This window comes from Macaca mulatta, chromosome 11 (genome assembly GCF_049350105.2).
Source record: "Macaca mulatta isolate MMU2019108-1 chromosome 11, T2T-MMU8v2.0, whole genome shotgun sequence".
Lineage (NCBI taxonomy): Eukaryota > Metazoa > Chordata > Mammalia > Primates > Cercopithecidae > Macaca > Macaca mulatta.
In genome coordinates, this window is record NC_133416.1 from 61,749,014 (window position 1) to 61,774,955 (window position 25,942).

General features: G+C 48.1%; 1 protein-coding gene across 12 annotated transcripts in view; it reads left to right on the forward strand.

The window, feature by feature from the left end:
• The first annotated feature begins 2,990 nt into the window (after positions 1-2,990).
• The window catches only part of PDE1B (phosphodiesterase 1B), a 29,631-nt gene continuing 6,679 nt past the window's right edge, over positions 2,991-25,942 (forward strand). Inside the window, 6 exon segments of one of the 12 annotated variants that reach the window (NM_001261323.1) lie at positions 2,991-3,141; positions 3,229-3,354; positions 20,284-20,397; positions 22,569-22,751; positions 22,931-22,997; positions 23,621-23,737. In NM_001261323.1, coding sequence (NP_001248252.1) covers positions 3,242-3,354; positions 20,284-20,397; positions 22,569-22,751; positions 22,931-22,997; positions 23,621-23,737 — 594 coding nt within the window. In that variant the 5' untranslated portion in view covers positions 2,991-3,141; positions 3,229-3,241. 12 annotated transcript variants of the gene reach the window in all.

Below are 25,942 nucleotides of genomic sequence, written 5' to 3' on the forward strand. Positions count from 1 at the left end.
AGTCCTCCTCCCCACAGGGCCTCCTGCTTCTCCTAAGTACCTGTCATCAAAGGAGATGAAGATGAATCCCCCTTCAGCCCCCACACCTCAATGAGTTGTCAAGTACTCTCCCTCCCACTTGAATAGGAAGCAGGAGCAGCAGGCCAGGTTGCAGGTTGAGGAAGTCAGAAGTTAACTTGAGCTGAGTTTGCAGCTCTGGAGAGATTGAGGAGCAGACTTTTCTCTTGTCACTTTGGAAGGAGAGGATTGTGAGGCTGCCCCTTTAAATAGCACTCCCGTAGGAGGCAGATCACATCCATCCGTCACCTGCTGCCAAAGCATCATTTTTGGTCTCTATCAAACTCAAAGCTTGTTGGAAAGGATTGTGGGGTTAGGGGAGTGAGGAGGCAGAGCCTCCTAGGGGTAGGGGGCAGTTTAGAAGCTGAAAAGGAGAGGAATGAGAAGGAGCCTGGGAATGGTGGGGGTTGGGGACAAAAGGAAAAGACAGGGAGAGAATCGTTGTCTTTTGAACCTCGGAGTGGAACAAGTATACCCTATTCTTATCTCTTTAGGGATGCAGCAAGGCAGAAATGGGATTGTATTGCAACAAGAGGAATGAGGTTGAGACTAAACACTAGGACTGGTGACTAAAGAAAGTGAAAGAGAGCCACAGAGTGAAAAAGGCTCGTAGACTTGGCTCTGGTTTTATCACTTACTTTCTGTGGGACTGTATAATTTTTCTGGGTTAGTTTAGTTAGTTCTCATTTATTTTTATTTTTGCTTTTTCCATCAAACTGTATTGTCTATGAAGTTTTCCCATTTATTAAATGAAGGGGATTAGAGTAGATGAACTCTAATGTCTCTTTCATGAATAACTTTGTGTGTGTGTGTGTGTGTGTGTGTGTGAGAATTAGCCTTAAAATAAGTCAGGAGCAGGGGGTCTTGGGAAAGCAGGATGTGCCACTGTGTTAACAAGAAATGTTGAGAGATGCCTGTGGATGTACATCTTGCCTCTTTCCCACCTGTTCTAGTTTAAAGACCTGCCTAAATTTGGAGACTCCTTAGTTCTAATCCTAATTTACTAATTAGAACTCTTTAGCACCATCCTAATTTGCAATTCTTTTGTAGTTTCCAGCCCATTTCATTTTCAGTTGATAAGGAGGAGATTACTCCCAAATTTTCAGAAATGGGCTGTGTAGTAGGAGTGTGACTAGGGTCTCAGATGCAGCCAGTTTTGGCTGGGTCTGTTCTTCCAGCAAGAAGGGAAAAGAGGGATGTGTGCTAAAGGTAGATGGACAGAGGGTGGGAAGTCCCATTATTCTTTCCACTTTTTTCTCCATCTCTGACTCTGCCATCTTTTTCTGCCTCTGTACTTTCTGGGAGCTGGTTCTGCTGATACTTCTGCTGAATCTAAATGCTGACCTAACTTGGCAATTCTTTTATGTTAGGAGTCTTAGCTGTGACAGTCCATCTGCTTCTTCGCCCTTCCATTTCACTTCTTTTCTCCTTCTTTGACTGGGAGAGGGGGAGCCTCCACTCAGCATTTAGAACAGAGTAAATACCTTCTCCTGATCACTCCTCCTTCCAACCTCCAGAATTTTTTTGAAATTAAATTTCACATTCTGGGATCCTGGATTAGTGGCCTGTTTTGGATTCAGCAGTTACTGAATATATCTCCACTTTCTGTTGACATAGGAGTTTCCCCAGTGCCAAAGCCAGTGGTCATTAAGGGGGAGAACAATATTGGGCAAGAGAGGTGGTTCCTGCAAGAGTCCTAGGTAGGACTCGGTTGGATGGAGGAGGCTTTGCCCTTTTACAAGGTCTTGAGTTCAAACTCCAGTTCACTCCTTCCACAAATGGTTATTAATCAGCTAGGTTGTTTTGTGCTGGGCCTTTAGCTCCTAGATTTCTTTCTCTGAAGACGGAACAGAAGAAATGAGCTGGAAGTGCTTCAGGAGGGGTTTTGATATCAGGAATGCTTTCCTGGCTGTGTAGAGTTATTACCTAGTCAAAGCAGATGTTAGGCCGGGCGCAGTGGCTCACACCTGTAATCCCACCACTTTGGGAGGCCGAGGCTGGCAGATCACGAGGTTAGGAGTTCAAGACCAGCCTGGCCAATATGGTGAAACCCCATCTCTACTAAAAAATACAAAAGTTAGCCAGCGTGGTGGCCTGCACCTGTAGTCCCAGCTACTGGGGAGGCTGAGGCAGGAGAATTGCAGGAACTGGGGAGGCGGAGGTTGCAGTGAGCTGAGATTGCGCCACTGCACTCCAGCCTGGGTTACAGAGACGCCTTCTAAAAAAAAAAAAATAAAAAAAGGAAGATGTGGTGCTGCTTGCTCTGGAGAGCTTTGAACTTCGAAGAAATTCCTATATACTAGGCAGGCAGGTAGAAGCACCATTGGGAAGGCCACAGTCTTGGAGAAAGGTGGGGAAGATCAAGCTGAGGGACCTGAGGCCAAGCGTGGGATGCCATCACAGCTCACGGCACACCCTGAACTTTTCCAAGACAGGAGCACAGGTGGGGTCTGCTCTGACTGGGTTCCGAGTCCAGGTCTAGCCGGGAAAGATGTGTGCTCATCCCCTATCCCGCCCTCACACATGGGACACGCAGGCAGCTAGGCACACGTGGATACATGGAACCACACGCACATACACACAGAAACTCAAAACACACGGAGAGAACCCACACAACCACCCACACCGAAGTCCTGCCCGCCGCCTCCGCTGCACTCTGTAAACACGCACTCACATCCGCCAGTACAGGGCACACGCAGCCACTCGTCCCCGGCGCCTGTGTGCGTGCGCTCGCCCTTGGGTGCTTCTGTCTGTGTGTGCCCCCGGCTTCCAATCGTTCCTTTGGGAGGGGGAGGAGTGGCTGCGAGGAGTGAGAGACTGGCGGGCAGGCTGAGGAGAAGGGAGGGAGAGCAGAGGGAGGGGGGAACCCGGCCGGGGGAGGAGGAGAGAGGCAAGGAGGCGGCTCTGGCAGCGCGCGGCGGCGGCGGCGGTAGCGGCAGCAGCAGCAGCGGCGGTGCGGAGAGCTTGGACTGGGAGCCCAAAGCTCGGCTGGGCAGCGGGAGAGGAGGAGCCGCAGGAGCTGCAGCTCTGCCAGCTCGGGCCGAGCCTAGAGACACCGGCCTGGCTGGTCCACGCCAGCCGCAGGTGGGAAGGGCCTGGGATGGGGGGTGAGGGTCTCTTGGCTGGGGCTGAAGCTGAGCTGAGATGCTGTCTCCTCTCTCTGTTCCGTAGACCGTGGCTGAGCATGGAGCTGTCCCCCCGCAGTCCTCCAGAGATGCTGGAGGAGTCGGATTGCCCGTCACCCCTGGAGCTGAAGTCAGCTCCCAGCAAGAAGATGTGGATTAAGCTTCGGTCTCTGTAAGTCACCGGCCCGGGAATGGGGGGAAGGGACCTTAGGGAGCCTGAGCGGGAGGAGGAGGGGGGATAACTGGAGCGGGGCTGTGGGCTGGTAGATTCTCTTTGGCACACATGTTGGCAGGTGCGAGGAAGCACGGCCCTGACACGCATGGCCAGGCCACATGTGCAAGGCATGTGCCGAGCAAGCCGGCCGGTTGGAGCGGGTTTAGGAGTTGCAAAGCTAACGATGTGCCTCTGCCTGTGGACCCCAGGCTGACACGCAGCGCTTAGAGGCAGCACAGTATATGCAGTGTGGCAGGGCTGCAGGAGGGCAGCAGAGGTGCCAGGCTGACTCACACGTATCCATGTGCAGAGTTGTGCAGATGTGAGCCACATGACATGTGTGTGCATGAGTGACCGTGGGTCACAGAGGTATGTGGAGTGATTGCACACAGCTGTAAATCCACTGCATGGGAATACTTGTGCCAACCTGTGGGTCATATGTGTCTCAGTTGGGATTGGCAGTTTCTGCCTCCTGCACAGGGAGTGGGGTGGGGGGCACCCCATGTCTGAGCTGCTCATCTCTTGGGACCTGGAAACTTGTCCCAATGATGAGGGGACCCACCTGGAATCTGGAGGGGGCTTGGAGCCCCTACCTGGAAGCTGAAGGAGGTGATGATGGTGAAGAAATATTGATTGACAAAGGCAAGGTAACTGGCTTAATCAAAGCCTTTTTGTTTATATAGGGTCTTCTGGGATCTCCAAGCACATTTGGGCATCTTTTCCTATTGTTGCAGTACGAGGGCATGTGGGGAGGAATAAATGGGAGAAGGAAGAACTCAGGTATCTCATACTCCAGTCCCAGGGGAGGAAAGGAACTTTTCCCCTGCTCCTTAGAAAAAAAAGAGGATTGGGTCAAAGACAAGCCATGCACCATGTTTATCTCCCAGTCAGCTGCTGTCATTGGGAAATCTCCGCAGTCTGTTGATTCTTAATCAGGGAACAAGAGAAGATGTCCCTCTCTCTCAGATGAATACATGGCCCCAGGAAAGAGGAAACAGATAGGAGACTATGGATGTTTAGAGAGGAAACACAGTAAACATAGCCCTGAACCCAGTTCCTCCCCAATATTCTCCATAGTGAGCACCGAAGCTTTCTATTTCTGGGTTCTGGGAGAGGGAGAGATGCGGGTAGGGGATGGATAGATGCTTATGTTGTATTGTCCCTTAAATACTTCACCTATGGTGATAAGATGACACCTTTCTGTGGCAGGTGGGTCTGATTTATACACTAGCTACTTGGAGAGGCCTTAGGGAGAACTGAGGCATAGTGGGCAACAAGGCTTGGAATCCAAATGTACTTCTCAGTCCCCCTCCTTGGCTGCCTCTGGCCAATCCAATTTGCTGGGCTCTATGAAGCGCAGCCTTGGAATGAGTTCTGGGATGAAGAAATGGAAAACCAGATTGAATTGATTTTTGTTGGGAGGAGCACTGTGTGATGCTTTTGTTCGGAGGAGCACTGTGTGATTCTTGATAGAAAAATGACGCTCTGTTAATGGCAAATGAGCTGGGGAAAGGGAAAGTAAGGAAGTAATTGGAAGGTGAAGAAGGGCCCCAGGTCCATAAATGGGAGAATTCAGGATGGTTCCCCTAACATTAGTGGCTCATCATACTAACCTTGCCTCTATTCCAGGTAACAGGGCCCTGCAAAAGAGTGGGTGTTACTAGATTCACTATCTCCCACACATTTCTAACTAAAAGCCTTTCCTGAAGATGAATTGTTGTTTCTTCCTTTAGTGTGAGAAGTGCTCAGTGGTGAGAGAAGAGGATTCCCAGAAGGAGGCATGAAACCTGGGAAGAGAAGGGAGTAGAGGCAGCTGTCCCTCCCATCTCATGCCTTAGCTGAGATGTCCTTACATGAGATTAGGGTGGACAAGGATCCCTATTGTTATTGATTAGATCATTCTGGTCTTCACTCACTTTAGCAGTCTGGTCCTTAGGAATGCTAGCTTTGTACAATAATCTATTTTTACAGGTAAAAAATAAAGCTAGTTACATGGAATATAACTTACCCAAAAAAGTACAATCTCCTGATTATTAATTGGCAGGGATAGATTCCCAGTCTCACGTCCTTAAAGCAGAGAAAGACCTTGATATCAAGGTAGATCCCAACTTGATCTACGTTCATGGACTACTGGATTTTGCCTTTTTGAATACTGGGGAGGCTTTGACTATCAGATGAAGGGAAATAAAAGGATTTAGGGCTTTGCTTGGTAAGAGGTGGGAGTTTCCCAACTCTCTCAATGGGATGTTTTCTGAAGAGGTGAGAAAGGAGGTGTTCCCCCTTTTAAGTGGAAATAAAGATCCCCCTGCCCCTTTGGTTAAGGTGGAAAGGGGTTGCTAAGTCTGGAAATAGGAAATAGACATGATTTATGTCTTAGGACTGGGTGCTGCTTGGAAATGGAAACATGGCATATATACTTGTATGTATTTATCTAACTATCTATCTAGATTCTTCTACTCAACACATCCTATTTTTGCCCCTTTACCCTTTTCATTTCTAATTAGGACATCCAAACTTTCTTCAGAGAGACTAGGCCTGGTGTTTTTGACTCTGGATGAAAAGCCCACACTAATATAATCGTGCAGGGCAATTTTTTGTTGCGAAGAGCATTCAAGAATTATGTTTCCCACACTAATACCCTGTCAAAAATAAATTCAGAATCTAATCTAGATCATATGAACTGAAGAGAGTCTCTTAACTGTGTGATTTTACCTCTATCTTCAGGACAATTTCCCTAATTAAGCAGACTCATAAACTGAGGCATAAGAGAGGGTGAAAGAGGCCATCTGGAGACGATGAGTTGGCCAGGATGATTTTCAGCATTTTTAACCCTAAGAGGAAATTTTTGACTTGGCTGCCCACCCTTCTCTGAGATCAGAGGGCTTTAGGGAACGGGAAGAAGACCAGAAGAGGTAGAAATAATTTTCTATGTCTTTTGTGAATCAAGAAAAATGATGAGCAGACATTGGTTTGCCATCCTCAGCTCATTTATTCATCCAACAACTATTTCTTGAGTACCTTCTATGGACCAGGTGGCATGATGGATGCCGAGGATACAGTCAGTGGTGGATGAAACAGACATAGTCCCTGTTCCTACAGAGCTTGTAATCTGCTTCAACTCCGTCAAGTGGTGTGGAGAGTTGGGAGGCTCTGTATTCCCTGTTTTGCTACACCCACCCAACTGATGAAATTCTACCACTCTGGGTTTCTGCCTCATTTTTTTCTTTAGGGGGTTATATACATAGGAAAAGCATAAATATGCATTCTCTTTTTCTCAGGATAGTACAAACATCACTCTCTTTTCTCTGCTCCGGTTTCTCTTGGAATTTTACATTTTACAGATAGAACTTCCCCCTTCCTTTGGGACAGTATAGACATAGTCCCTTTCTCTTCTTCTTTCCCCACATGGTGCACACTTAGGACCCTCAAAGTCTAGGCTCAATGTTCTATGCTGTGGTTCAAGGTCATTATAGATGAGCTGGAGCAGGGACCCCACTGGGGATTATTTTTGCTTATCTTTGTTTCATCAGAGTCTAATGTGATACCTTGAACATAACAGGCACTCAATAAATGCTGTTAAATAAAGGAATGAACAAATGAAATAGTGAATATATGTACATATGTCACGAGGTCCAGTTCTGCCTCTGATTCTGTGGTGCGTGTATACCTCCGTGTTTGTTGAGTGGCGGGGGGAGGAGTAGGAAATGGAGGTGGAGGAAAGGGAGATGATGATGATGTTGTTTTTTTGAGAGTGATGCTTAAAAGATATGGGGTTTAGAGACCTCAGGACAGAGCCTGGAACTGAAGGAGTTACAGAGAGGATCCAGAAACTGTGGCGTTTGGATTGTGTGAGATATGTTAGGATGAAATTGTGAATGCCTGCCTGACACGTATACATATGTGTTTGGGTAAAGGTTGATAGGTATACTGGGGACAGAGCTCCATGAAGATGTGTCTGTTTTTATAAGTGGCGTGTGTAACAATAAATGTGTTGGGAAGGTGTGCACTTACCTGAATACCTGAAATTGTCCTAGTTATGAGATGATGTATGTGTGTATGTAGGTAATGGGATAATACCTACGTGTGATCTTGTGTATGTATTTGTGACACTCAGATTTTTTGACATTCCTGGGGAGATCCAGTGGATGGGAGGAAGAAGCTGAGGCTGGATGCCTCATTGATTTAACCCTGCCTTTTGCCCTCTTTTTGTATATGCCCCATGGAGTGATCTTCTATGGCTCTTACCAGTTTTGAATATCATGCTGCCATTTTCCTTTTTCTGTCTATGGATGTGGAGCTGCTGTGAAGATTGCAGCATAAACTATGGTTCCCTGGACCTCTGGAGAAAAAGGAGTGTCATTTTTCTCATGCCTTGGTAGGGATAGTTTTTAGTGCTGTCCTCACTGGATTAGTCCTTCCTTCTCTGCTTCCAGCCATGGCAAAGGGAATCTCTCCTTCCTCTGTTTCATACTGCACTTTTCCATCAAATGTCTTCTGTCTCTATTTCCTCCATCAACTTTCTCTTGAATGAGGACTGTGTGGTATCTCTGGGAAGGTAGAGGGTAGAAAATTCCTGCCTTAAGTTGAAGGGAAGGTACAGAGGTAGGGGATCAAATTCAGCCCCAAGGAAGAACTTGATAAACCTCTGGTCAGGATAGGTGGCTGGAGGGAGGGAAACAGGGAGGCAGAGTGGTGGTAGTAGAAGGGCATGGGGAATAATGGGAGACTTGAGTTCGAGTTCACATTCTGTTCTAACAATTACAACTATGTACTCTTTAAGTCACATAGTCTCTCTGAGTCTCAGTTCTTCATTTAATATCATCATGTAAAAGTAACTTTTAAATGATAAAGACTGAAGGTCTTTTTCAGCATGGAAGAGCTTGTTTTGTGAAGAGGCGGGGGAATGGGAATGGATGGGCAACTATTGGCTGGGATGAGGGAGACAAAGATTCAAGAGGTAGGAATATGAATTACCTAATAGGTTTGAGCTGTGATTGAAGGAGTTTTGTTGATGGTTATCTGGAAGGAGAGAAGGCACGTGTCTGAGCTTAGAGACCAGAAGGATAGGTGGGGCTAGAGGAGGGCAATATTATGAAGGATGTGGGCCACTGAGGTCAAAAGAAAGGAGAGGAACTTCCTCCTTATCATCTTTTCCCGATGGTGAAACTGGAAGTGGATGGAGCAATTGCAGTTCTGAGACATGGCGAGCATGGGAAGCCTAGGGGCTGCCATAGGTGGGTTCTATGAACATTGGGGAATTCCCTTCTGACATTTATCCCAAGTCCCTAGGCTTGAGGGTATTATCAGGTATACCACATCCTATTTTAGAAAATTACTGAAGTCTCTTAGAATCCAAACATCACTCTGCTTGTCCAGGAGCCTCAGGAAGTGATTTGAAAAAAGACAGAGGATTCCGCATTTGAGGTTGCATCTACCACTTTTGCCCAGAGGAAGGTGAAGGAGGTTGGGGATGCATGGGACTAGAAGGCCAGGTGAGATGCTCAGCAGGAAAGAAGCGTGCACATCTATAACTACACCCTGCCAGGGAGTTCCTGAAATCAAAGCAATGGTAGCCTCCCTATCTTCCAGATTCCACCGACCTTTAAAAAAAATCTTTCTGCCACCTTCAGACTGGGATGGAGGAGCAGAAAACCTTGAAAACAGGTCTTCCCTCTCTTTTTGTCTTTAAAGGAATTCTTGAGGATTTGTGTCCAACTCCTCTGCTCTCTCTTATTTTCTCTTCTCTGATTCTTCTATCTTCTCCTTTGCCTAATCTTTCTCTGGGTTCTCTTTTGCTGTGAGGCTCCCTTTTGCTCTTCTCCCTTGTCCCACTTCCTCTCTCTGTCCCATTCCCTTTGACTTACCTTTTCACTCTTGCCATCAGTACTTCTCCCTCATCTTGGCTAGGGGTCAGAAAATCCCTGTGGCTCCCTCATCTCACTGAGGGGTTGCTGTGGTAATGGTACAGGATAAGCTTGCTATAGGTGCCCTCTGGGGCCTTATGAGTCCAGTCCCGATTCCTGTCTTCTGCAAGGTGTGTCTTTTGCCTTCTCAGTGACCTCATCCTCCTAGTCCCTCTGGGGAGGAAGCCAAGTAATTGCCTTTGAATCTCAAGGGGCTGATTTTTCTCAGGTATGGAAGTTGAGTAGCTATTTTCCAACTCTCTTCAGGATAGCAGCAGAGAAAGAGGGACAAAACCAGGGCAGCAGGTGGGGTGGAGGTGAGACAACTGGGGAGACTGGAAGTTGTTAGATAATAAAACTGTCCCCTAAGGGAGCAAGACTACATGGTCTAAGAGAACTGTGGGACCATTCCTCCCTTCTTTTGGGAAGGGGCATAGATGGGAATTGAGCAGGGAAAAAAAGGGTGACTGAGAAGGGAAAAGGATAAAATCAACTTGTTATCCATTCAATGCAGGGAGGTCCCTAGTGCCCCTGCTCTTGCCCCTCTGCCCCAGCATCCCCCAGTCCTGCAACTGCTCCTCTCCCCTCAGCTGGGGTTGCCTGTATGGAGCTTATTGCTGTCTGAGAAGAAAACACCAGGTTCAGATTCCACTTCAGCACTCAGACCTGGCAAAAGTGCACTGAGGGAGCTGTGTTGCGGTTTTGGTAGAGAGGAAGGCTTTGTGGGAGAAGCGTCAGGTTGTTTTTGGGGTAAGGCCTGGGGGCATAGGGCATGGAGAAGAGCTAGAAAGGGGGTGCTTCAGGTGGTGCTGTTGGATAGAGCCAGACTTCCAGGTCAGTTGATTCCACAACTGCAGTGAGAAGTCAGATTTGCAAATAATTATGGTGGCTGCAGTGGCAGCCTAAGCTGCCAGCTGGTGTTGGCACCATTTAGGTTGGGAAGGGAGCTTGGCTGGCTGGGGGTTGAGGGCTGGGGGCTGGGTGCTGGTCATAGGGAGAGGCTGAGTGATTCTCTGGCAGGCAGGACCTGGGGGCTAGGGAAGTTTTTCCTTTCATTCCTATTCCTTGGCTTCCCTGCTCCCCTGTTGATCAGCTCTTGCATATCTGCTTGGCACTGTGTCCCTTGTTCTCTCCTCTGTGCCCACCTTGTTTGGAAACTTCTTGCGGCCTGAACTGAGTCAACACACATGCCAACAGTATTGCCAAACTTCCTAAACCGTGAGCATCTCTCTACCAAGCAACTGCTTTAGAAATTCCAATCTGCAAGATACATAATAAACCAAATTGCACTAGATACCTCAAAGACTTCTTGGTCCCTCCTGTTCTCTCCCCTTCTGCTCTTCTTTGAAATGCCAAGAAAATTTGCTGTTGTTTTTAATTGCAGTGAAATAAATTGAAGACAGATATGCCGGAGAACTTCCTGGAAAGTTCATGAAGGTTAGAATGTGGCCTTTCTCTGATAAAGAAAAAAGCTACCCTTCTCCTTTAAGCACTGGGCTAGAGCTGATTTGGGGAAGCAGTGAGCCAGTCAGAAAGGATGAACTCAGGAACTGGGAAATTAAGGCCCAAGCATCCTACTTCCCCAGTGTCTCCAACCCAGTCCCTGAATCTGAGAACCATAAGGGCTACAGAGAAGGAACAATCCCCAGAGATAGTTAGTAAAATCGGGGCAGTGCTGGGACCAGACTCAAATCCTGCTGATCCATAATCTGATGCTGCCCTCATCACACTTGCAGTCAGACTCTTGCCAAGTTTTTAATTTACTTTCCCATCCCAGACTACCTTCAACATCTGTTAGGCCCCATGGAAGCAGGGCATCTGCTGGGAACAGCTGTTGAGATGTGGTTTGGAGGGCTGGTGGGGTGGTCCGTGTGGAGGTGGTTAATGAGCAAAATCAAATGGTGTAGGGAGGGAAAAGAGGGGTGGACAAATGAACCAGAGAAAGAGTTCTGGACTGGGTACTGGGAGCCTCCTCTTCAGTTTGCCTTCCTCTGACCTTCTCACTCACCCCTCCCAATTCCTCCCTCTCTCAAGGGCTGAAGTCTGACGGAAAGGTGACTCATTTGTGTTCTTGGCTGGGAGCTGGGACACCTGGGTTCTTATTGGTCTGGGCTGAGGCTCAAGCTGCTTAGATTATTCCCTTCCTCATGTGATCTGAGTTGTGCTGGGCTGTTGTTAGGAACACCTGTTAGAAACGGCTTCTGGTCAGAAGGCACAGGCACAGGAGGAGTCTGAAAGCAGTCTCTCCCACTTCTTCAGTGTGTTTCCAGCCTCTCTAATGCAGCACCTTTCAAATCTCCTTTCCTTTCCTCCCTGCCCCCTTAATACCTCCTACCTCTTTTCCTTTCTCCACCCTCCTGGTTTCTGTCCTTCCCCCACTGTCTTCCAATCTTCCCCAGGCCCTGCCCCATTCCCTTCCCTCATCCCACCCCCACCCGTAGCTCCTCTGTCCAGTGCTGAGGGCTCTCTCACCACTGCTGCCATGTCAACAGTGCCTCCCAGGATGGCAACCCAGCTTTGCCACCAGGGGGGCTATTTTTATCTGTGGAGCCACCCCCGCCACAATGCCCAGCCAGCTGCCAGAACTGGGGCTGTCTGTATAGCAATGGAAGCCAGAAGCCAGGGGAGTGGGGGAGTGGGAATGCTCGGGTGAGGTGGAGAGCTAGTTGTTCTTGGTTTCTGGAGCTTCGTGCTCTACATGCTCTGCAGCCTCTGCCTCCAATGCCTCACTGGGGCCTCTGGAATAAGAAGCCAGAGAGAAGCCCTAAACCTCCGGAGTGGTGGCATCAGGGAGACTAGAGCTTTCCCACAAACATCCAGGTGCCATTTGAAGCCTGGATGGAAAGTCAGGGGTCCTGGCTGTAAGAGTGGGCATATGGAACTTTATTTATGAATGACTCAATGAATATTTGCTGAACTAACTAAAGATTTGGACTAAATAATTATCCTTCACATTCATATCCTTCACATTCATTCATATCCTAAACCTTCATTTAGGGTTCCCAAGGTGTTCTCATACCATATCTCATTAGGTCCTTGTGAAAATTCTGTGAAGCATGTATTATTTACTCATTTTACAGACCAGGAAACTGAAGCTCAGTGTGACTTTCCCAAGGTCACACATAGTAATAAAATCTAGGCAAAAGTTTGTGATTTCTTTTTAAATTTAGTTTTTTCTTTTCAACTGAGCTAGCCAGACAAGTCTCCTGATTTTAAACTCATGCCCTCTTTCTATTGGAATTAGATGATTTCCTTGGTTCTTTCAGTTTCTGAGATTTTGGAGCTTTGAAGTCAGCCAGTGAATCCCTTCCCAAGCACCACCCCATTATCCCCACCCACCCCCACCCCTTTTTTCTTACCAGAGACAGAGTCTCCCATCCTTTGTTTCCTACCTCAACCTTATTCTTCACTGCAGGCTGGGCAGGCATTAGAGTTGGGTTCCTTTCTATTTTTAAACTACATTTAAGGGCTAAAGGAAAATCCATACTGGACCCTTTGTTGAGATCATCACATTTATGTCCTGCATGCCAGCCAGGTGACAGTCTCCTTAGAGGTAGAGTGTGGGGTATGTGTATATGTGTGGGTAAGTGTTTATGTGTGAAATTTTTGATGGTTGATCACTATCCCTCCTTATTAGGAACAATAAATAATAATAACAGGTTAGGACAAAGTATGCAGCATGCATTCGTGGGCTGAAGTGTTGAGCAGCCATTCGTCCAACCAGCTTTGGTTCTAGTGGGTAAGACAGCAGAGGAATGGACAAGATATGCTCTTTGAGGCTTTTCTGGTCTAAGAAATCTTTACTTTTCATTAGGAGAGTTGAGTTTAGCACTTACTTGGCTAGAGTGGCAGGGTCTGGAGTGAGGGTACAAGATGAGGCAGGGAAGCTGGCCTGGGTTGGAGGTTGTTAGTGTTCCAGGCTGTGCACTGCCATCTGCCCCCACTCCCAGTCCCATCCTGCAACGCAAGCATGTCCACAGAACATGCCAAATGACCTGTCCTCATCTCCCGGGTGGCATTCAGGGGCTCTGACACTGGGTCTAGTCCTTTCTCTCTAAAAACACTCATCAGCTTGTGGCCATTGTGGGGAGGGTGGCGGTGGGACACAGAGAGAAAGAGAGGGATACAGAGAGAGTGAGTTTCTTTCTCCCAAGATCTGCAGCAGCCCTGCTTCACGGCGACCAGGTGTTCACTAGAGAACAGCCTTAAGATATTTGACTTCCACTCCTCTTGTTGAGATCGAAGCCCACTTGCACTTGTCCCAGTACTCGGTGGAGCTGAGAAACAGCGGGTTCCCCAACTTCATTTATTTCTAATTCTTCAAGGCTTTGGCATAATGACAAAGTATTTTAATTTCTTCCTGCTTTTGATGGGTAGGGGTAAAGGGAAAACTTCCTGTCATAAAATCCTAGCTGTTGGCCTGTGTCTTCTCTTTTCCCTTTCTGCTGACATACTCAACTCCATTAGTTCCTTTTCCTCTCTACCACATCACCCCCAGCCAGAGACCTAGATCTAAGAGACTGCAGATCCCCGAACTCTTTTCCCCAACGCGTTGGGCTTCACCCGCCGGCTCTCCCCCTTAGCCCCGCCCAACTCCTCAGCTGACCAATCACGGCCCCAGTGTACATGTATTGGTGATGTCATCTCCTAGCCAATCAGGAGGCGGGCTGGGACTGTGTGCGCACGTCCACTTGGAGCTGCAGCGACTGGGTTCTTCCCTCCCCAACCTTGACGAAAGCAAAGTCTGAAGGCAGGAGAGGGGGTCCTGGTCCTCAGACCCCTTCTGGGTGCCTCTTTTGGCCCCTCCTGGGCCATCTCGTCGCTTCTCCTTACCTCTGAGCAGGATTGACCTCTCTCTGGTTAATTCATGGGTATTCCCCAATTTCCATTTTACAAATGAGAAAACTGGGGCTGGGGGTGTTAATTTGCCCAACCCCTTGGTTTCTATGAGCGAGTTCTCTTGACTTTCATTCTCTGCTTGTGGGTGGAGGGCCCTTCCCTCCCTGTTGAGCCGGCCTCTGGATAAGGATCCCCTGACACACAGCTTCAGGAAGCCCCTCCCTACAGTTTCTTATCCTCTGTGGGAAGTTCATCCCCCTGTCTTACTTCCATTCTGTGAGGTGGGTTAAAGCTCATTTTGAAGAATGGCCCCAGAAAAAGACCCTGAGAGGGAGCTGAGTCTGCTAAGCTCCTTTTGGGGGTTCTTACAGGACCCCTCCCCCTCACACTACAGACTTCCTCTCTGTGACAGATTCAGGATGGTTCCCTGTTCCTGCACCCTTAAACCTCTTGCTAACCCCCTTTTTCCCAAAGAGGAGCCCCACCTCCTCAGACCAAGAGGCTGGCCTGTGCTATTTCTGTCCTTTCTGGGCTTCTTCTGAGAACAGATTCTTGTTTCCCATCTGATTCAGATGTGAAACTTTTCCCGCAGCCTCCCCTCTCACCCAGTTCCGGTAGGCTGGGTCTCTGCCTCCCCACTCTCTTCTTCCTGCAGCCAGGCCCCTCCCCAAAGTTCTCTCTGGTCAGTCGCTCAGTTCTACTGGGATCTGGAGGAGGAAGGCAGGGGCCAAAGAGGAAGTTATCCCCGCTTAGGGGCCCTGGGGCTCCCGGGGTCAAGATTTTGATGCTGTGAAGCAGGAAACTTTGATTCCCATGGCAAACCCTGTTCCTGTTCAGAGGAGCCACCTTCAGGGCCCCATCCTCAGGTAGGTGTCAGGGATGAGGAGAGGAAGGGGGAGGAGGAAGAGGACAGGTTGCTCATGGATCCACCAGTTGTAGTTTAGTGAAGTGGAGAGATCAAGACCTGACAGTCCCCCATATGTTTTGTGTGTGTGTGTGCGTGCCAACTTCACCTTTTACTCTGTCCATCTTGCCCTTTACCTTATTCTCCTCCCATTTCCATTCCCCCCTCCCTTTTTAAAATTGCTTCTTCTTGACTGTGGCAAGTAACTTATCAGTGTTTCTTCCTTTTCTCTCCTTCCTGACTCCCAACATCCTTAGGACCTCACATCCCTTTGAAATTTAATCTTGTCTTAAGAACCCAAACTGGAAATACAATTCTTCTCCTGACTACCATCCCCTATCTTATTCTAAAGTCCTTCAGAGTTAGGATCTCCCCAGACCCACTCAAAGTCCTCACCTCACTGTTCTTCTGCAGGAAGTCCTTCTCTGGCTTCCCTGTCCTAAGCCCCCTACTTATGGTGATCTTTTTGGGAATGTGGGTGCTGGAAGAAGAGGCAGGGGACTTTGGAAATCCCCAGAACACCAGCTATGGTGATACAAATAAATGAACTGTAGAAGCTGGAGAAGCTGAGCTCTCCTGAGGTGTTGGGGTTATAACTACCAGAGTCTTTTCCTCCCAATGGCTGCCTGGAGCTAGGAGAGACTGTGGACTTCCAGGAGTCACGATCTGAGGCTTTTCCAATCATGCAGGGACTGAAGGTAAAGCAGAAAGAAGTGGTGGTAGTGAAACGGGCAGGGATGGAGGTCGAAGGAAAGTTGGGGGAAGCTGCCAGTTTTCCTTGGGGCCAGATGAGGACTGGACAGGGTTGAGCATCCTGTTCTACAGGGAAAGACACCTTTCCTGTGCCAGATTCCATGATGGCTGAAACAGAGGGCTTGGATTAAAACTGATGTTGGTGGGATAGAAGGACTTCCTGCAGAAGAAGAGTGAGGTGAGGACTTTGAGTGGTCTGGGGAGATCCTAACTCTAAAGGACTTTAGATTAAGAGAGGACCCTGGCAGGCCAGAAAGTATGGGGTGTGTGTGTGGGGGGAGGGGTTATTTGACTTCAAGAGGGTGCAGTTCAGCAGCTGGATCCTTTCAGCCACTTGAGTCCAGGTCCTCTTCTTAGACTTCTCATTTGTCAAATTTATTCTTTGATCTTTTTTTCCCTCCCTCCCCACCTCCTTCTGGTGTCTGGATCATGTTTGGTTCAGATTTCAACAGAAGCTATCCAAGAGCTCCTGGACAAGATCTGTAAGTGAGGGAAGGAGAAACTCCGAGGGAAGTGTGTGCTTGAAATCAGCCTACAACCTTACTCTTCTCAGGCTCACCGTTATTTTTAGAAACCCTGGCTCAGAAATCTCCATTGTGAGCTCTGGGAGATAGCCTCACACCTGATTAATTTTCCCCTTTCCATTTTATTTATTTAATGAACTTTTACTGAGCACGTTCTGTGTACTCTAAGGATGGAGGCCAAGATAAACAAGTCACTGTCAGCGTCATCAAGACACTCAGTCTCCTATGGGCCAACTGACAGAATTAATTAAGGTTGGACGGACTGAGACTGTAGAAGCTATGGTGGAATGGGTTCCAGCCTTTCTCTAAGCTAATTGCATGATTAGGCTTGTTCTGCCTTAACAGTTTCATTGTTTGGGGACACGGTTAGGTTCCAATGTAGGTCTTGTAGACCTTGATAACCTGACTGAGATGGATGAGTTGTGTGACCTTAGACAAGTCACTTAACCTCCCTTATAAGGAGCTTGTGAAGATCAAATGAAGTTTGTAATTGTAAAGGAAAGATCATGGCTACTATCTTTCTCCCATTTCCTCTGTTAGGGGGCTTCCTAATTACCAGCCTCAATCCAGACCAACTCAGTCTTCTCCATCTGGACTTGGGAGAGAGAAGGTACTTGTTGGATTTGAAGGGAGTGTGGTGTGAGCTGGGTATGACCACCATGATTTGATGCTGATCAGTCAATTCCTATTCAAATTACATTTATGGAAACTTTTTGTATGTGCCAGGCCTTTTAATGTATTATATCACTCAGTCCTCTTATTAATAGCCCTGTGAAATGTTTATTATCATCCTTACCATTTTATAGATGAACAAGTTGAGGCTCTAAGATAAACATTCTCAAAGTTTGGTGTATGTTAGAATAATCTGGGGTGTTTTTTAAAAATGCAGATTGGGCTGGGAACTATGGTTCATACCTGTAATCCTAACACTTTGGGAGGCCTCAAGCTGAGGATTGCTTAAGCCCAGGAGCTTGAGGTTACAGTGAGCTATGATCATACCACTCTAGATCTTGTCCAGGAGCTCTTGCATAGCTTCTGTTGAAATCTGTTGAACCAAACATGATCCAGACATCAGAAGGAGGTGGGGAGGGAGGGAAAGGAAGATTAAATAATACATATGACAAGTGAGAAGTCTAAGAAGAGGATCTGGACTAAAGTGGCTGATAGGATCCAGGTGCTGAACTGTACCCTCCTGAAGTCAAATAACACCCCCAACACCTGTACTTGCTGGCCTGGCAGGACCTTCTCTTATTGTAAAGTGTTTTGGAGTTTAGACCTCCCCAGACCCACTCAAAGTCCTCACCTCACTGTTCTTCTGCAGGAAGTCCAGAGTTATGATCTGGGTGACAGAGCGAGACAGTGTCTCTTAAAAAAAAAAAAAAAAAAGCAGGCTGGGTGCAGTGGCTCGTGTCTGTAATCTCAGCACTTTGGGAGGATGAGGTGGGAGGATCACTTGAGGCCAGAAGTTTGAGAACAACCTGGGCAACATAGCAGGACCTCATCTCTACAAAAAATTAAAAAACATTAGCTGGGCATGGTAGTACATGCCTGTAGTCCTAGGTACTCAGGAGGCTGAGGCAGGAGGATCGATTAAGCCCAGCAGGTGGAGGCTGCAATGAGCTGCAATTGTGCCATTGTACTCTAGCCTGGTTGACAAAATGAGATCTTGTCTCAAAGTAAAAAAAAAAAAAAAAAAAAAAGCAGATCCCTGGACTGTACCCTCAGAAATGCTGTGGAATTAGACTTAGAATCTATATTTTTTACATGGATGCAAGGTGATTCTGATGCTGGTGGTCTACAGACCACATTTTAATAAGTACTGATTAAGAGTTAGTGACCTGCTCAAAGGCTCACAGCAGGAAGTACTAGCTTTGAATCCAGGATTTCTGCCTCCCAGACTCGTGCTGCTGCTGGATACATCTCACCAAAGCTGCCTCCTAAGCCTTGGTTTCTCATTGTAAATGGGAATGGCAATTCCTTCCCCGCCTCCCTCCTTCATAGGCCCATTGTGAGGATAAAATGAGGTAATGTAGGAGAAAGCACTTTTAAAAATGTAGAGCTGGCAGCATTGTTAGCGATTATGCAAATACATGCAAATGAGTACCGTGGGCGTGGCTGCTCACTTTGGGAGCCAGTGCTGGGATGTGGGTTTCAAAAGGTGGGTCGAGAAGGGAACTGGAAGAACTTTGGTGATGGGCATTGACCCCTGGGGAAAGTTTTTGTAAAAAGGGCCAAATGAAGCAGAAGGCTGGGGTGGGAATCTGGGGGAGAGAGAGAACTATAGGGAGAAGAAGAGACCTTCCTTCCTTTTTGGGTTTTATGTCCCCAGATTTGAGGGCCCCTGGCAATGGGGACTGATTGGCAGAGGGAAGCCCCAGCTTGTGCCTGGGCACCAAAGGCAAAGCATACCTCTTTGTTCTGTGATCTCTGGGCTGGGTACTCTGGGAGATACTGGCTCATAGCCCCTTTCCAGCTCATTTAGCTGGGAAAGCCTTTTATGATATCTCGCCTCTGTTCCTCCTCCCTAATGAAGCTGGAGCTGGGGCTGAGCTTTACTAAAATCATCCTCTTTCTTGTTAAACAACCTGCTGTTTCCACTTGGAGATGGTGCAGCAGGAAGGCTGGAAGTGAGATTTGAGGATAGCCCTCCAACTTCTTTGCCACTTTCCCTTCTGTCCCATTTGCTCTCAGATGTGTTGTCCAGGACTGCTAGGCCCTGAGGTGAGAACTGGCCTGTGATGCTTCCTGGGGCTGGCTATTTTGGGCACCCCGATTCCAAAGCTGCTGAGACCCTGGGATTCTAGAGCTACTTCTGTTCAGGAACGCCATTGTTCTCCCTCCCCCGGCATCCCTGGGAATTGATGCTAATTTCAGCCTCTGGTCCCTGACTCATTCTCTTCTCCTCCCTGACTCATAGGGTGACCTTGGGTTTTTGAAGCCCCTCTCAGTGGGGAATTAGGATGGCCACCATTTCAGCCCCGGGTTGGTTTTAGGTGGGTGGGGCAGGGTGAAGGAAAGGAGAGAAAGGAATGTTTAACTGCTTTCATTAAAATCACCATCTGAAGAGCTTTGTTTGCTTTGTGACTGCCTGGGCTGAACTCACCAGACTTCTAAGAAGTCTCCCAGTTAATCATCAAACCCCAGAATTTGTAAGTGTAAAACATGAGGTGATTGTTCCTTCAGGCAAAGCATCCAGTGAGTGAGATCCCTGGGCCCACCCCACCACTTTTATCCTGGAGGAAGCTTCGGTGGGGACAGAGGCCGGGGGTGGGTATGGTAACTCTGTCAGAGGTTCTCTCTGGTGTAAGACTGGAAAGGCAGGGGTTAACCTGGCTTTGTCCTGGTTGATGGATTCTGGAATCATAATCCATTAGCTTTGCCTGCATGGAGAGAGGCCAGGCGAAAGCATTCAGATTTGTCTTTGTTCTGTGCTTTTGCCATCCCTGCCAGGCACAGAGGGGCTGTGGACATTTAACCCCCACCCCCCACACCATGACCAAGAGACAATGAAATACTCTTGGGGGCTATCTTGATTGCTATTGACCCCAAAGCCCTCTCCCATGGGGGAAATAAGCAGTTTCAACTCTTGATTATTCAGGCTATGGAACAGATCATCCTAAAAACATAACTCCAGGGGCTTGTACCTGCCTAATTCTGCTGGGCCCTGGCATTTTAAACAAGACTAAGCACTGACTAAAGAGCGGGTTTTGAGAGGTTAGCTGGTAGTGGGGATGACGGAGTCAGAAAAACCTGGCATTAAACTTTGGGTGTAGATAATACAGGCAGTGGCAATAGCCTGAGATTTAAAAAGGAACATTAGCTGCTATTATTATTAATGTTGAAATTATTAACTGTTTACGAAAGACTGAGGATGTTTCTGTAAAATGTACCTTATTAGGGGGTATCCTGTTCTCATGATAAGGTAGCCGTGCCTAAGCAGCCTCTCTGTATCTGCTCCCTGCAGGCTGCGCTACATGGTGAAGCAGTTGGAGAATGGGGAGGTAAACATCGAGGAGCTGAAGAAAAATCTGGAGTACACAGCTTCTCTGCTGGAAGCCGTCTACATAGACGAGACACGGTGAGAGAGACCGACAGACAGAGAAGGAGAAAGATGTCAGACATAGTGTTCCAGAGAGAGGGGTTAAGACAAAGATAGACACGTGTGGCATGGACAGAGACAGGAAGAAAGAGACAGGGTGGACCAGATATAAAGAGCTCTAGGTAGTGGCTGGGCACAGTGGCTCACACCTGTAATCCTAGCACTTTGGAGGCCAAGATGGGTGGATTCTTTGAGCCCAGGAGTTTGAGACCAGCCTGGGCAACATGGCGAGACCCTGTCTCTAAAAAAAAAAAAAAAAAAAATTAGCCAGGCATGGCGGCATGCTCCTGTAGTTTTAGCTACTTGGGAGGCTGAGGTGGAAGGATGGCTTGAGCCTGGGAGGCAGAGGTTGCCGTGAGCTGAGATTGCACTGCTGCACTCCAGCCTGGGTGACACAGCAAGACCCTGTCTCAAAAAAAAAAAAAAAAAAAAAAGAGCTCCAGGTATCCAGGGAGAAATAGTGGTAGTAGAGATAAAGAAGCAGAGGCAAACAGAGAGATGCAGAGATAGAGACAAGCACAGATATCAAGAAGGACAGAAGACTGTTTCAGAGTTGGAAGGCGCCTTAAAGCTCATCTATTCTAGTGTGGAATGCCTCCAGACGTTGCTGCCCAGCATGGGAGCCACCATCCTGGGTGGCTATCCAGCACCTGAAATGTGGCAAGTAGGAACTGAGATGTGTATGTAAAATATGTGATGGATTTCAAAGACTTAGAAAAAAGAATGTAAGATATATTATTCATATATATATTTGTTTTTTGTTTTATTTTTGTTTTTGTTTTGAGATGGAGTTTGCTCTTGTTGCCCAGGCTGGAGTGCAGTGGCGCGATCTTGGCTCACTGCAACCTCCGCCTCCAGGGTTCAAGCAATTCTCCTGCCTCAGTCTCCAGAGTAGCTGGGATTACAGGCGTGCGCCACTATGCCCTGCTAATTTTTCTATTTTTAGTAGAGGTGGGGTTTCTCCATGTTGGTCAGGCTGGTCTCGAACTCCCGACCTCAGGTGATCTGCCCGCTTTGGCCTCCCAAAGTGCTGGGATTACAGGCGTGAGCCACCACACCCAGCTGGTGTCTCATTAATTTATTTTATAAGGCTGGGTGTGGTGGCTCATGCCTGTAATCCCAGCACTTTGGGAGGCTGAGGCAGGCTGATTGCTTGAGCCCAGGAGTTCGAGACCAGCCTGGGCAACATGATGAAACCCTGTCTCTACAAAAAATTAAAGAATTAGCTGGGCATGGTGGTGTGCACCTGAGTCCCAGCTCCTTGGGAGACCGAGGGGGGAGGATCACCTGAATCTGGGAAGGTTGAGATTGCAGTGAGCTGTGATCACGCCACTGCACTCCAGCCTGGGCGATAAAGTGAGACCCTGTCTAAAAATACACACACACACACACACACACACACACACACACACACACACACACTATTGGTTTCATGTTGAAATGATATTTTGGAGGTACTAGGTAAAATAAAATTTATTGCTGGGCACGGTGGCTCACGCCTATAATCCCAGCACTTTGGGAGGCCGAGGCGGGTGGATCAACTGAGGTCAGGAGTTCAAGACCAGCTTGGTGTGGTGGTAGGCACCTGTAATCCCAGCTACTCAGGAGGCTGAGGCAGGAGAATCACGTGAACCTGGGAGGCGGACGTTGCAGTGAGCCGAGATCGTGCCACTGCACTCTGGCCTGGGCAACAGAGTGAGACTATGTCTCAAAAATAAATAAATAAATAAATAAATAAATAAATAAATAAATAAAATAAATAAAATTTATCATTAAAGTAAATTTCATCTGTTTCTCTTTCCCTTTTTAATGTGGCCTACTAGACAATTTAAAATTTCATATATGCGGCATTTTATTTCCATTGCATTTTATTTCTATTGGATGGTGCTGCTCTATAGCATCCCTGAAAGATGCATTCCATTTCCTGCTTAAATGCTTTCATAGTTGGGATGCTCACTGCCTCACACAGAGACCATTATCGGAGATGTTAGAGAAATAAAAAGATATAGAAAAAGAAAGGAAACAGGGTTGAAGACAGAGAGAGAGCTGGCATGAGAGTTACTAAATGTGGGGTATGACTGGGTATAGGGTCTCTGGGCTGTGGAAGCACCTGCTGTCTTTCCTCTGTGACTCCCCTTCTGGGGTCTCAGGCAAATCTTGGACACGGAGGACGAGCTGCAGGAGCTGCGGTCAGATGCCGTGCCTTCGGAGGTGCGGGACTGGCTGGCCTCCACCTTCACCCAGCAGGCCCGGGCCAAAGGCCGCCGAGCAGAGGAGAAGCCCAAGTTCCGAAGCATTGTGCACGCTGTGCAGGCTGGGATCTTCGTGGAACGGTGAGGCTCGCCCACACTCAGCCTCCCTCTGCCTTTAGCTGTGTCCCTCTTTCCCAGCCACCCTGGTCTTCCATGACCACCAGCCATATGATCCCATGGCTCATCTCCATATCCCCAGCTGGCCAGACCTCCACTCCCAGACCTTCATATGTGGGCTTCTTCTCATTGTTCTCTCTTAGGATGTTCCGGAGAACATACACCTCTGTGGGCCCCACTTATTCTACTGCGGTCCTCAACTGTTTCAAGGTGATCTCTGGGTTTTTGGGAAAGAGGAGAAGGTTGGGGGATGGAATAGCCATTGGGACTTCTAGACCCTGTTTATGGCATGATTTTTGCCTGCCTTTTTTTTTGTTTGAGATGGAGTCTCACTCTTGTCACCCAGGCTGGAGTGCGGTGGCGTGACCTTGGCTCACTGCAACCTCCGCCTCCCTGCAAGCGATTCTCCTGCCTCAGCCTCCTGAGTAGCTGGGATTACAGGTGCCCACCACCACGCCCAGCTAATTTTTATAGTTTTAGTAGAGATGGGGTTTCACCATGTTGGCCAGCCTGGTCTCTTGACCTCAAGTGATCTGCCCACCTTGGCCTCCCAAAGTGCTGGGATTACAGGCATGAGCCACCGCGCCCGGCCTGCCTTCCCTTTTAACTGTTGTTCTCACATTCGTCAAAACAGCTTTTGCCCACTCTAGGAGCAAACTCCTGACTTCCTGTCTCTCCCATACTGAGGGATATATGGGAAGAAAGAGGCACACTTCACCATCTCTTTGCTTTCCTATTTATCAAGACTTTGTACTCATGGGAAGTCCTTCTTGAAGTCTAACTTCAACCCTTGCTGCTGCTGGAAAGCAACATAATCTATGGTTTCTCCACAGAACCTGGATCTCTGGTGCTTTGATGTCTTTTCCTTGAACCGGGCAGCAGATGACCATGCCCTGAGGACCATTGTTTTTGAATTGCTGACTCGGCATAACCTCATCAGCCGCTTCAAGGTTGGGCAGCATCCTACCTCTACCTGCAGGCAGGATTCTCCACTCCCCTCATGCCTGTTCTAAAAGCCTCCCAACAGACAGATTCCATAGATCCCCTCACTCAGTCTCAACAGCAGGGAAGTCTCCCCACGCCCACGCCCAGTCTACCTTTTCTGTCACTTGCCGCAGTCTTAGTTCCAGACTTCATTAATTGCTTTCTAGGGGGAGATTCTAGGTCTGCAACCATCTAGCCTGGGATTCTGCTCCCTCTCGCTTTGCTTTCTCCCCCCAGCTTGTCCTCTCTAGGCTGACTTGCAGTGTGGACACTGGAGGCCTGGAGTTCAGATGCTGTCAGCCAGTGCCCTTTGGGACTGGAATCCATGTGTTTCCTGGATAAAACTGACCACTCCCTCCCCTGTCCCCCAGTTCTGGTCTCTGTGCAAGGAATTTTATGGAGAAGGTCAGCTCTTGACAGGCTGGGGTGGGGTTGTATGACGGGGGGACGGTGTGTGAACTTCATTTGCTCTTCAGCTTGTCTGGATGGGAAGAATTATATGAGAGTAAAGTCCTTCCTAGATTCTGTACCAGGAGGGAGCATCTTTTGGGAGGGAAAAAGTGCCAGGAGAAAAAAGAAAACACTTGCACTGGAAAAACCACATTTGGAAGTAGAGGGTGAGGGAGGTTGAGGAGCCATAATGGGGATATTGGGTCAGCACTTTGGGGAGCAGCAGGTGTTTACGGTGAAGGGAAACATGGATGATCTGAAGGGCCATAGAGGGGTGGTCAAAGGAGTCCAGGTGGAGAGTCCCCTCCCAGGCCATCTTTGGGAGGTCATTCCATCCGTCCTCTGCCTCCACTTCACTAGAACAAATTATTTGTGCATGTGAGCCCTTCCTCCACCCTTGACTCCGCCTTTTACAACTCCCTAGGGAGTTTCCAAAACTTTCCTGAGATGCTCAGTTGAAATTTTCTTAAGTGCCTTCTGGAAGCCTGTTCTGCAATTTTACTCTCTTCTTTCCATTCCTGCCCTCTCCAGGACAGAGAATAGCAGGACTGTCTTTTTCCTAAGACTTTTCCCAGCTCATGTTTCTCCAAACTGGCTCTCAGACTTCAGTCACTAGCTTCTCCTAAAAGTCTGCCTCCTTACCTGAAAGTACTGGGTTTGGGGGACCTCAAGAGTAGCTGTTTTGGGTTGGGTTTGCCCAGTCCCAGTCTGCTTTGCTCCAAGGCAGTTAGAGGAAGGAGGCGGTGCTTATTGTTTTAGTTTTCTTTGATGGTAGGGCCAGTAGCAGCTGCCCTTCTCAAACTCCACATTCTCTTCCTGGGCACCTAGCCCCTCCCCTACTCCTCCCTTTTTCTTCCCTTCCCTCCAGGGACGCCATGGCAACGCAAAAGCAAGGGCAGTCGTCATGGAAACAGTCCTTTAAAATTTCCTGAATTTGGGGCACAGCCCTCCAGGGGTGCGGGTGGGGGATGTTAGGGTCTGACTGACTAGTGGTGCTTCTTCTGTGTCTCTGTCACTGTGTTGCTCATCTCTACAGAAACCTCCCGAGTCCTGAACCTTTGTCCCTTCCTAGCCTCCAGAGATTCAGGGACAGATCCCTAGTCCTGTCCTCTGGGAGCCTTGAGCCTTCTGAAGGAGGCAGACATACCCTAAGGGTGTATACAGAGACAGGGACCGAATTCAGAGTAGCTGGACAGAGCTCTGGCTCATGGTGCTTTTGTGTGTGTTTGTGGGACTGAGGGTGGGGGTACTGGTGCATGTAGACGGTAGGTGGTCAGAGAGTTTCTCAAAGGAGAGGGTAACCCACATCTGGCTGGAAGAGTCCTCTCTAGGTCATCTTCTTCATTCCCTTGCTTCCAAGCCCTTCTTCATGGTTTTAGATTTGGGGATGGAGTGGGGTGGTTGGAAGGTAGGAGGGAAGTTTTCCTTTTCTTTGAAATCTCCAGGGAAATAATAATAATTATGGCTATTCTTTAGAGAGCATTTACTAAATGCCTTGTACTTATCTCATTAATTTCCAGGTCGGTGGTATTATCTTCATTCTGCAATTAAGTATCTGAGGCACAGAGAGGCATGTGACTTTCCCAAGTTGCACAGCCAGCAGGTGGTAGAGGCAGGATATGAGCCAGGTTTACCTGACTAGGTCCTGTGCTCTCTCCCTATGCCACACTGCCTTCTACAGAAAGCTGAGGTTGTTGATCTTGGTCTGTAGTCACCACCAT